This window comes from Corythoichthys intestinalis, chromosome 10 (assembly GCF_030265065.1).
Source record: "Corythoichthys intestinalis isolate RoL2023-P3 chromosome 10, ASM3026506v1, whole genome shotgun sequence".
In the NCBI taxonomy this organism is placed as follows: Eukaryota; Metazoa; Chordata; class Actinopteri; order Syngnathiformes; family Syngnathidae; genus Corythoichthys; species Corythoichthys intestinalis.
This window is the reverse complement of record NC_080404.1, coordinates 5,927,666-5,939,987: the sequence shown is the minus strand read 5'-3', so window position 1 is coordinate 5,939,987 and position 12,322 is coordinate 5,927,666. Positions and strand designations below refer to the sequence as shown.

Here is a 12,322-nt window from a genome sequence, read left to right as displayed (position 1 = left end):
TTTGCTTATAATGTGAGAGCAAGTGGGGGTGTTAAACTATGCTCTCAATTATGTGTCTAATTTACCTGATTGTGTGCACCTGTGTGGGCGTGGTGAATAAATACCCTCTTGCATGCAGTCAGTATGTGCAGCGAGTGACCAAGCAAGCAGCAGCGTCTCCTTGTCCTCCTTAACTTGAACAGTTTGTATCTACGTTTATATTCGGTGCTTCGCTAACTGCAAAGGTACGCTACGTGTACCGCTGTGAGGGTGAACTCTGCCAACATTGGTACTTGAAGGATTTTTTTGCAACATCTGTAGTCAAGTTTGATGACAACCCTGTTTACCCCATTGACGTGTTTCTTGGAATATCTACAGTCACAAACAATCTTACTTTCAACGCCAAAAATATTCAACATCTCCTGGAGAAAAACAAAAGGATTTCCACCTGAAATACTGCCAGGATTACAAACAGAAAGAAAACAGTTTAAGGATCAGCACCTCAAAGCGGGAAGTTGTTTGTATTCTTCCTTGTAGTGCCAGAACGAAAGGAAAACACAAGTCTGTTGAGGAATGGCAATCTGGAATCAATACTGTGGAGAAGTGAGCTCATGATCGGCATGTCTACACAATAAAGCGAGTGATTCAAGTGATGTTGCTTAGCCGTGACATTCATCACTATGCAATAACGACCAAGAATGTCACGAAGGACGGGCTTCATAATTAACTAAGAAATTAGTCGATAATGTAGAATTGATTTTAGATTCATTGTGTCCCATTGTGTTCAACTGCACTGCTTGGCTGACACCAAGGAGATGCCGCTATTCAGTTCCTACTATTTTTTTGTAAGAATAGCAAGAGTAATTAAACTTGCTCTATTTAAGTAAAACTAGGCACAATCAGATAAATGAGTTTGTCGGTGCCAGGATTAGTGATCAGGTAGCATAGAGTAGGAAGTCAACCAGGCAATCTGACATGCGATTTTCAGAATACTAGGTTCCCCAACTCACTTTGCCGGAATAGTGCACACCCCTCCCTGCCTAATCACGTTTCTTTTCGACTTAACTTCCCTCCTCTTTTCCCTCGGGTACCAACCGCACCCTCAGGGTGTCTTCGGGTAAATATAATTAGACTAACAGCACCACTATACAGTGGTCCCTCGTTTTTTGCGGTTAATGGGAACCAGAACCCTCCGCGATAAGTGAAAAACCGTAAAGTAGCCACCCTCCCAAAAATTTTTTAGTTATTTGTGTGTTCAATGTATTTATTCAGATTTAGCATTTGAAAGAGATACATACAGTGCTGCTCGAAAGTTTGTGAACCCCACAGCGATGGTCAGATTTTTTGTAAAAAAAACTAAAATAACCTTATTAAATGTTAAGTTATACCCAAATCCACAATACTGACATTCCAAATAATGGACTGAAACAAAAGAAATAGTTATATTGTCATTCTTTATTTAACAAAAGTGGTTGATTTAAGAAAAACTCAGATATCATGTGTGCAAAAGTATGTGAACCCCTTCAGTTAATAGGATATTGCGCCTCCTTTTGCAGAGATTACCTCAACCAAACGGTTTCTGTAGTGACTAATCAGCCTCTCACATCTACTTTGGGGGATTTTTGCCCATTCTTCCTTGCAGAACGCAGTCAGTTGAGAGAGGTTTGATGGGCGTCTGGCATGAACTGCTCGCTTCAGATCCCGCCACAGCATTTCAATGGGATTTAGGTCAGGACTTTGACTGGGCCAGTCCAGAACACGAATCTTCTTCTTTTTCAGCCATTCCTTGGTTGTATTGCTGGAATGCTTTGGATCATTATCATGTTGCATGATCCACCTTCTGCCAAGCTTTAACTTCAAAACAGATGGCGTCAGGTTATGTTCTAGGATTTGACAATATTCCTCAGAATTCATGATTCCCTGGACTATGTGGAGTTGTCCAGGTCCTGAGGATGAAAAGCAAGCCCAGATCTTGACATTCCCACCTCCATGCTTCACTGTTGGGAGAAGGTTCTTTTGGTGGTATGCAGTGTTGACTTTTCGCCAGACATGGCGGTTTTGGTTGTGACCAAACAGTTCAATTTTGCACCTACATCAGTTGATGAAAACTCTTTTTAATTTAGTCTCGACAACACAACTGTTAAAAAAACAAAAAAAAACTACTGAATTGATTGATTAGGAAATCAGGTTGAAATAATAGAAAATTCCAAAATGTTGAGGGGGTTCACAAACTTTTGAGCAGCACTGTATGCAACATGTCTCTTCACTTTTTCCCAAATTATGATTTAGAAAAAATAAATAAATAAATAAATGGGTTTTAAATACTTCAAATGTAATAATTATGATAACTTTTAGACATGTTACTGTCCCACCGAATTATTTTTAAACATTTTTTTGGTAAAGAATAAAGTACAAAATGCTAGACCATCCAGGCCCCATTAACCGTCCTTCAAGGAAGGGATGAGGGGACGTGTCACTGACCCCCCCCACCCCCCCGGCGGCCCACCAGCGACTGCCACAACCCCCCAACCGACACGGTACGCAGTGGGACCCCCGCGGCCCACTTGGCCCGGGGCATGACAGGGTCCCCACCCGGAGTGGGCGACACCCCACCGACCCACCGGCACAAGAGCAGCGACCCGCGCCGGGGCCCAAGGGGGATACCCGGGCAGAAAAGAGGGGAAGGCAAGGCAACAGAGCCCCAAGCCCCACCCAACCTCACAACCGGCTGCCAGGCAAAGAGGCGGCCACGCACCGAGAGCCACGCCATAGAGACCAAGTGTGGAACCCACCTACCGCCCTATTACTTTTGCTGCCAGGTCCCCGACTGGCAGCTATTACCCAGCAACCTGATTGTGTGGGGAGAGTAGTGCAATGTGTGCATTAAATTAGGAGAGCTCAGCTAAGGGCAGTGGGACCACCGCATGTAAGTTTTTCCAAGCCGCATATCCCACCGCCCCTCGCCGAAACGCCTCCGTCAACCCCCCCCCAACCGGTCCCAGCCGCCCCACGTCATCAGTGTATGATGCATTAAAATCAAGGGGGAGCCGGCACTCTACTACTAATCTGCTTCTCCAAAACACTGTACAGACACTTAGGACATTCGCTAACTAGATCAGTGCTCCTAGCAAGGAGCACTGATCGCATATGATAGCAACGTCTCATCAACGAAGAATACATACAATACAACTGACTACAATTCCTCACCTCTGACAGAGGCACACTGGCTCCAACAACAAAAAGGACAATCTTCGAAAAGTCATTGATTCAGCAACCCAACCTGAGTGTAGCAGATAGGGTGACCACCTGTCCTGTTTTAGGATGGACACTCAAGCCTTTTCAGTGATGTGTCCGGCCATTAGCCTTTATTTATTTATTTATTAGCATTCATTTTGAACACTGCAAAAACTCAAAATCCAACCAGTACTTACAGTTTAGACTAACTTAAAACTTAACTTAAAAATAGCTTGACACAAATGGAAACTAAATTGAAACACGTGGGAAAAACACATAGCTTTCAAGTGATGTGTATTATCAAGCGTAATTATATTTTTAGGTAAGAAATATGTTTATATATATATATATATATTAGGGCTGTCAAAATTAACGCGTTAACGCGCGGTAATTAATTTTTTTTATTAATCACGTTAAAATATTTGACGCAATTAACGCACTAGGCCCGCTCAGACAGATTTAAATGTCAGTACAGTGAAAGGCCAACTTGTTAATTGTGTTTTATGGAGTTTTTCCGCCCTCTGCTGGCGCTTGGGTGTGACTTGCATATGTTATGTGGCGTAATGTCGCCCTCTGCTGGCGATTTGGTGCAGCTGATTATTTGGGTTTCGGCGCGCTTTTCTGACGTGATTATATGTCGACGCGAACTCACACTAATAGACAGTGCTATTCAGACCAGCTAACGTCCGCATCCAGTATTCAGTGGCAGTTCTCATAGCCCCATCACACTGTTTGTGTCTAATACATGCATCGCTTGTGAGTTATATTCCTCCTTTGTTTATATTCCTGAGCATTAGATAGTTATTGATGATGTGTATTTGAATTTGTTCACATATATGGTGAAATGCAGTTACATTGTTAGATGCTTGTGAGCTAATTGGCTAGTGCTACTGCTCAAATGTACACGTGTGTGTACATTTTATGTTATTTTGTGATTTATGCAAGTTATTGACACATTGCCTTGTTATTTTCAGTTTTACAAAAATACAAGAAACGTGCTCCTGTCAAAAAGAGATGATTTCAGTAAAGCCCATGCAACTTTGCCACACCGTCTGATTTCTTTTTGGAACTTATGTTCGCTATCTGTCAATTTGTGTACTCACACACATTGAGGACAGAATAGGGCTGCTAGTTTATTTTTTAATTGAAAATTTTACAAATTTTATTAAAACGAAAACATTAAGAGGCGTTTTAATATAACATTTCTATAACTTGTACTAATATTCATCTTTTAAGAAGTACAAGTCTTTCTATCCATGGATCACTTTAACAGAATGTTAATAATGTTAATGCCATCTTGTTGATTTGTTATAATAAACAAATACCGTCCTTAAGTACGTATGTTGAATGTATATATCCGTCTTGTCTTATCTTTCCATTCCAACAATAATTTACAGAAAAATATGGCATATTTTATTGATGGTTTGAATTGCGATTAATTGCGATTAATTACGATTAATTAATTTTTAAGCTGTAATTAACTCGATTAAAAATTTTAATCGTTTGACAGCCCTAATATATATATATATATATACACACAGGGGTGCACATAAGTGGTCCGCATGCGCGCATGCGTACTGGACGCATACAAACCCGCTGGCCCTCAACGGCTTCCATACGCTTTTGCGTACCGATGGCTGACCACTGTATTTGCGGCGGACACGAGATAATCACTTCTCAAAATGTCGGAGGCAGGCCCCATTTGAGTAATTATTTCCGTGTTCCCCCGCCCCCGTCAAAGGACAGACAGACGACAGAGACGTCACCGGAGCTACCGAAAAAAGGACTTTGGCTGAAAAGTGGCTGCAGGAGGTACCATGGCTAGAAGCAAATGATGCTCGCACGGATATGTGGTTAACATTTGCCGTGAGAATCCCAATGTCGCTGATAAGAGCAGCGCATTTTATGTAGGGTCAAAGAATTTCAGCCATCCAAACTTTGAAAAGCACGAAAAAAACAGCATGGATTAAATGGTTTTTTTTTTTCTTTTTTTCTCATGTATATGTATAATTGCTCTTTACCTAAAAAAAATGTTTTATCCAATTACTCGATTAATCGATAGAATTTTCAGTCGATTACTCGATTACTAAAATATTCGATAGCTGCAGCCCTACACTGTATATAAGTATAAAAAAGCACACCACGGTGGCCAAAACATTGACTTAATTGAACGAAACAAAGAAGGGTACACTGTTGTGTCCTGTCTATTCAATGCCATGCTTGCATACCAAGGTGCACGTGGGCTGTGAATGAACACCAAAACGCCGTCACCCACAGGCATGAAAATGGGTCAGGGGTTAAAAAGGTGAGAAGGGTGTGGAGGAAATATGTTCCGGCGTTCTGCCAAAATGTCCTCCGTCGGCGAAACATGAGGCGAATTTGACAATTTTGATTTTTCACATGAGGCTTAATATTCAAATTAGCAGGGGTTTAATTAGTTGAAGGAGTTGATTTCAACCACCATTGACTCGCGCTCTCACTCCGAAGCCCTGAAACTATCAGATAACTGGCAAACTGCACAGAATTTGTTCAAATCAACTCCAGCGACTAATTGAACCCAGGCTAACTCAAAGATTAAGCCTAATGTAAAAAATTCTGAACTTCCCCTTTAAAGTATAGACCATTGAATATGACCATTAAAATGTTGTCTATAAAAGTTTTAGAGCAATAAAACAACAAAAATGAATGAAATGAATAAGAATCCTTCAAAGTATTTCATAATGGGTCCAAATTATTTTTCGAACAGATCCTGTGACTATAGCACCTGAGAGACAGCCGTTTGCTTTGCTTAGCCAAAACTACAGCTGAGGAGGCAAGAAGGATATTTAGAATTTCTTTAAACCTAAGCTTTCAAAACCCTCAACAACAACTGAGCTTGAACAGAGGATTGAGCACAAGCAGTATCAAAAAGTCCTGGCTGTCTTGTTACCTGTTGTGCTGTAATTCCAGGTGGTGCTTGAATTGGATGCTTTAGCGGTCAACAGTCTTTTAGAGCCAGCGCAAGGAGATATTTTTGTCATCTTTACTGGACAAAAATGTGAAGTAATGGCTGTGTTTCCAGTGTGCAAATGCAGCCGTTTGTAGTACAGTGGTACCTCTACATACGATCACTTCGACACACGATCTTTTCGACATCCGACGTAAAATTTGAGCCGCCATTTGTTTCTACATCCGACGAGTTGCTCGAAATACGACGACATGACAGCACTGCAAACGAACGCACGGTGGATTTTCTTGTGTGAGAAATCAACACAGTTTTCAAAAAAAGTTGATACAGTTGGAGAAACAAGGAAAAAAGTGATGCTTACCTTTGAAATGAAGCTGCAAGTTATAGAAAAATATGAGCTTGGGGTGCGCGTCCCTGAACTGGCTCAACAATACAGCTCCATGGTCCTCTTCCGACCACCGTTCGCCACTATTTATAAGTTAAGGTGACAATTATTATTGTGGTAACATTGCCAAGGAAATCGCCAGCTTCGTCACGTTTTTATCATTTATTTAAGAACTTATCCAACACAAAACGCCCATTGTCTTAAGCAGTTGACTGCTCTCAAGAAAACGAAAGTATTATCTCTACCGCACCGACCTATCTCACTGAGACGTCAGCTTCGCGGTGCGTTCAGGGACAGTAAAAAGTGTCCGCCATATTAGAATCCGATTCGTTACATTATTTACAGGAATAATTATTAATTATTCTTATTATTATTATATTATTCTGAATTATTTATTTATAACTTATTTGTTTTTCTATGTTTAATTGCCATTTGTAACAGTGCCAGCAGTATTTATTAAGAATTTAGTGTACGTTTTTAGGCTTTGGAACGAATTAATGGAATTATAATGTATTCCTATGGGAAAATCCTGCTCGACATACGACCATTTCGACTTACAAACAAGGTCCTGGAACTAATTAAATTCGTATGTAGAGGTACCACTGTATATCTCTCCTGCCTATTTAATTGCATCCTGGCGAGATAGCAATGCTATGTTGTTTTGACTGCAAATTCCCAGCGCTCACGGCTCACGCATCATGGTAAAACACGTCACCTGTTTTTTTTCCATCCCCGATTAGAAAACTTGACACGTGATGTCACTCCCATGACTACAGTATTCCTCATTATACATACATTATGGGGCAATAACAAAATAGTAACGCACAGGCATCAAGGAAAGTAACTTTAATCAGATTAAGGATTTAGAAAAATGAACGCGTTAGATTGCTCTTTACTGAAAGAAAGTAATCAGATTACTGTTACGCATTACTCACATAACGCGTTACTGACAACACTGCTTTTATATTACCATTAAATACACAAGCTTGACGCTAACTTAACGGGAGCTATTTTTTTTCACCAAAGATTTGGCTAGCTCTGGCAGTGTTCAATGCAAGCTGGAACGAACGGCAGTAACTTGTCATAACGCAAAATATGAAAACGATTGAAACCATTACTCACCAAATTCAATATGCTGGCAAATGCATTCCTCTAAAAAAAAATGGGAGTGAGACCTCTCCTCTTCCAGCGAACGTGAATTTGTGCTTAGAACAAGATCATCTGTCGCAATTAACGATCTTTGACGCTCTTTTCTCCCCCCCTGCATTCAAACTTGTTTCTCTCTCAGCGGCTGTGATTAACCTCAATGAAGTTGCTCTCCTTGCTAAGCCTTGCCTATCATTCTGCTTTGCAAGTTTTTAGTAACTTTGTGTATTGAATTTGAAAGGAAAATGTGTGGGGGGGTTTTTTGGCGAACTTTTTCATGAAGCTAAACTGTTGAAGCTACTCACACTTGGAAAAATACCATTGTACAACGTTTTAAATGTATTCATTTGGTATATTTCAGTTGCCACGATGTGAGAGATCAATAAATTGCAGAAAAGTACGCCTTGCGTTTGGAGTGCTTGTTTTTGGGTCTGCTGGAATAGCGTCAATGCCACACGCAGCATCAAACAGGGGAAAGGGTAAGCGCTGCCGCGCCAAGCCACTTCTGGCTGCATTTTTGACACATGAAAAATAACGATTACGTACTACTGTATGACCGAAAATTTTAGTGGTTTTGTAACCGCGACGTTTTAATAGCATGGTAAACCGTGAAGGTAACCGGCACATGCCTACACCCGACCCCCCCCCCTTTAAAAATTTCTCCTCGGATCTACACGATTCACGTAGGTCATCCTTTTTTACTTCAAAACGGCGAATTTCGCCGAAAGGTGAGAGATTTTCATGCCTGCACCCAGTTGTAATTTTGGAAGACGACAGGAGACAACAAGCTGGTAGATCGTAAGTCCATCTAACTAACTAACGACATGTTTTATTGAAGTTGCTAAGCCTGTGCATGCAATATGCAATATGCAATATGCAATGAGTCCATTTGTCGCACAATTGATAAAAATGAGGGCAGTAATTTTCACGGCTGCGTTTTATCGCCGTGTGAGTGCATGCGTGCATACATTTGTGCGTGCGTATCGATAGCATTTGAGACTCCATTTCCTTTCACAGATGTTTATTGGTCATCAATACGCCGGAGAATTAAAGTTCAGACATACAAAATAAGATTAATTGGGGAAAACAACAACCTACACATATATATATATATACATATATATATATATATATATATATATATAAAAACACATTGGCAGTCTTCTCCAAAACGCAAACTTGCAGTTAAAAGGTGACAATTCAAACATGTTTTGCCAGTTACCAGCATTTTCAAAAGAAAAAATGAAAAAAAAAAATCTATTACTGACACAACATGCAATGGTGACAAGTAGAGCTGGGAATCTTTGGGCACCTAACGATTCGATTACGATTACGATTCAGAGGTTCCGATTCGATTATAAAACGATTATTGATGCACCCCCCTCCTTTTTTTTTTTTTTTTTTTTAATTTGTTTTGTACATTAGTTCCAAAATTGTTCAAAAATACTCTCAGGCTAAACCAAACTACTATTTCAGTATCAAGTTAACATATAGCAGTAAACAAATATACAAAAATAACATTAAATAAAAAAACTCCAGTCCCCATTCTGTATCAGCAGCTTTAAACTACATTCAATTAATTTAATGTTGTGAATCAACCGTTAAAGTTGTTAAAATTGCTCCCGTTATTCCATAATTTCCCTTTTGTCTACTTTTGACATGTGAAAGCTTTAAAACTATTTTGAAGATAGATTCAAGTCAATATTTTACCGATTTAGGAGTATTTTAGATAAAAAGTTAATTAGGTTTGCTTAGAAGGTTCGCTACAACAGCATTGCAGGGAAGTTTACTGCTTTAAGATGGCGGCCGTTTACTAACGCCCGCATCTAGCTTTTTGCAGATGCGCTGCTACCGCTACCGAGTCTATAATCCATCTAGTCCTATATAAATGATATCTACCGTAACATTTTGTAGCTTAGCTGTACTTGTAGCAGCTTTTCGGCAGCAGTCAGGTATGTTGTTGTGTTTTTTTATCTCGTGGCATGAGTTGAGCTAGAGCCGTGAGTTGAGCGTTGGCATTACCCGAGGGGCCGGTTAATGAGAAGCATAATGTTTAGCTACTCCCGCTCCGTTCCGTCCCGAAGACCGTGCGGCGCGCTGAGTGTGTTGTACTTCCGCTTTACTTGGCATATTTCAATAATCGGAATTTGGATGTTTGTGAATCGTTCTCGAATCTTCCACGGCCGAATCGCGAATAATCTAAGAATCGGAAATTTTGCACACCTCTAGTGACAAGTGCTTTTTTTGCGGAGTGTAAAGCTTACGGTTAGCGGTTTAGCGAACGTACTTCCGGTGAACATTTCAAAATAAAATCACATCATGTTCGTCGTAAAAATAACAATTTCTGGAGTTAATCCCACATACTTTAGAATTCAGATTCTACACTAAAAATAGCATTAAAATGACACGCCTTTCTGAAAAATCTGATTGCAATGAATAATTAATCATTATAATACTATTATATATAGTAATATACTAATCATAATAGCTAGCTAGATGTTTTAATTGTTTTGAACGATGTTGGAAATGCAAAATCAGTGTTCTGAATGTGTTTACATTCCATTCTTTTGCACTAGCTAATGCTATAAGCATTTGAACTCATTGTTTGTGAAGAATTATTGTTATTTACGTGATTATTTGTACTTTAATAAAGAATTTGAGGTTCAAAAATGTTTTTGTGAATTAGTAACCGTCAACAAAAATTTCATTGTTAAATTAAAAGAAAAAAATAATAGAAAATATTAGATCAGTCAACTAGTCATAATTTTCAGGAGAAAATTAGTTGTTTGGGACAGCCCCGTTTTGTATACTTATTCTTTAAAAAACTTGCTTGTCAGAAATGTTAATTCAATAATAGTTATTGTTCAAAACATTATTTGAAAGCATTTTGTCTTGATTTCAGTGAGAAATGACCAACTTTTAGATTGTGTTTTATAAGAAAAAATAGTAATATTTGCAAAAAGTAAGTGAAAGAATCTGACGCATTAATCTGTTAAATAGCCTTTAACACTCAAAACAAGATGGAGAAAATTATTCGACTAGATTTAAGAAAAATTATCAGATTGAGACGCTATAAATTTTCGGTGTGAACGTCAGTATAAGTCGATACAGATTTATTTTGCATTAATCATTTAGCCTTTCAATTAATTAGGTTCTTATTGGTGAGAAATGTAACCTTGACCCCGTTCACCCAATCTGTTTGGTTTTATTAATGTCCCGTCCCCAGCAAAAAGTGTACATGCAGGTTATGCTGTTATATCGTCCCTACCAATATTGAGACCAAGTCTACGCCCTTGTGTTTAACGTCCAAAAAGCGATGTATCTCACCTGGAATACTGTAAATGTCCTGTTTCCATGTTGTCAGCTCACCGGGTGTTAAAAAGCCTCGGAGGATGGAGATCTCCACGTCGAGTAGCATCTTTGACAGCCACGACTTCCTGCACTACTGTTGCCGCGCGACCTTCTCGCTTCAATTCAGGTTCAGAGTGTGAATCAAAAAGATTTCATTTAGTTGGCAAAATAAGTGGAAAGAACTAGTACGTAGCTTTGCGCCCATGTGGAGTAGAAGCCATCAGCGGGCAGCCATGACAGCTGCGCGTTGCATTGTGGGAAAGTGACTGCCTCGCGTGCATTCCAACAGTAAACTCCGCAACCTCGCGGTTCATTATTCGCTGAAGGGTTTGGTTTTTTATGTTTGTTTGGGGTGTTTTTTTTTCCATCAATGCAAACTAACATTTAAATGATGAACTGGCAGTGCTGTGCGATATGCAGGGACAGAGCCACCAGGGTAGCACGGAGTGGCAACTGGTGGTGTCATTGAGGATCCTTTTAATAGTAATATAAAAAGGACTGTATGAAGCTTCTCTATAGTTTGTGAATATAACCTTTTTTTAGCCTTTTTTTTTTGGGAGTGTCTACATACGACTTTGCAATATGTGTACACATCTACCACGTCTTGACAATAGGCGTGTAACAAGTAATCAATGTGAATAAATATATCAAATAACAAATTGATATAAAACACAGACAAGGCTGAAGAAGCAGTTTCTGCTCCTGCACCCCTCTTTAAAATAAACTGCTGTATTTTAAGCCAAAAGAACTGTTGTGTTTGAGAGAACAATATGTTTATATTGCAGTTTCATGGCACATTAAGCCCCCAAATTTTTTTTAATTTATCCGTTTTACCCTGGAGACCCTGTTTACAGACACCGCGCAACCACTTTAGTTTCAACTCAGCCATAAAAAGAAGGTAAGTATTTATATTTATTATTCCAAATGTATATCATTTCAGTTTAGAATCATTAGTTGATGTCTAATAATTAGTTTAGGGAAAAAAACGACTTATAAAATTATTTACTCGCATATTTTAAACTTTTAAACAAATTATATCACAATGAAAAAATAGTGTCTCTAAATAGGTCACGGATATGTACCTCGTAACATTCACTGAATTGTATTTTTTTTTGTTAGTGTCACATTTTCCCCGCTATTTTAGATGATAAATAATTGATCCAAACGAAGAAAAATTGGAGAAAAAAAATGTTTAAAAGGATAAATATTTGAAAAACAAAATCTGGACCACTCCTTGATGTCTGCGATTTCTGCATCACAACCTTTGTTATATGACTGTG

The 12,322-nt window shown here is 39.1% G+C and overlaps 1 protein-coding gene across 2 annotated transcripts in view; it reads right to left on the bottom strand.

Moving 5' to 3' along the window:
* ttc27 (tetratricopeptide repeat domain 27) overlaps positions 1–11,300 on the bottom strand; it is a 152,173-nt gene extending 140,873 nt beyond the window's left edge. For both annotated transcript variants that reach the window (XR_009064570.1, XM_057847718.1), the window contains exon 1: positions 11,019–11,300. Coding sequence is in view for 1 of the 2 variants with exons in the window: in XM_057847718.1 (XP_057703701.1) it covers positions 11,019–11,109 (91 nt within the window). In the remaining variant the exon portion in view is untranslated. The remainder of the gene's footprint in view (positions 1–11,018) is intronic.
* Positions 11,301–12,322: the final 1,022 nt, after the last annotated feature.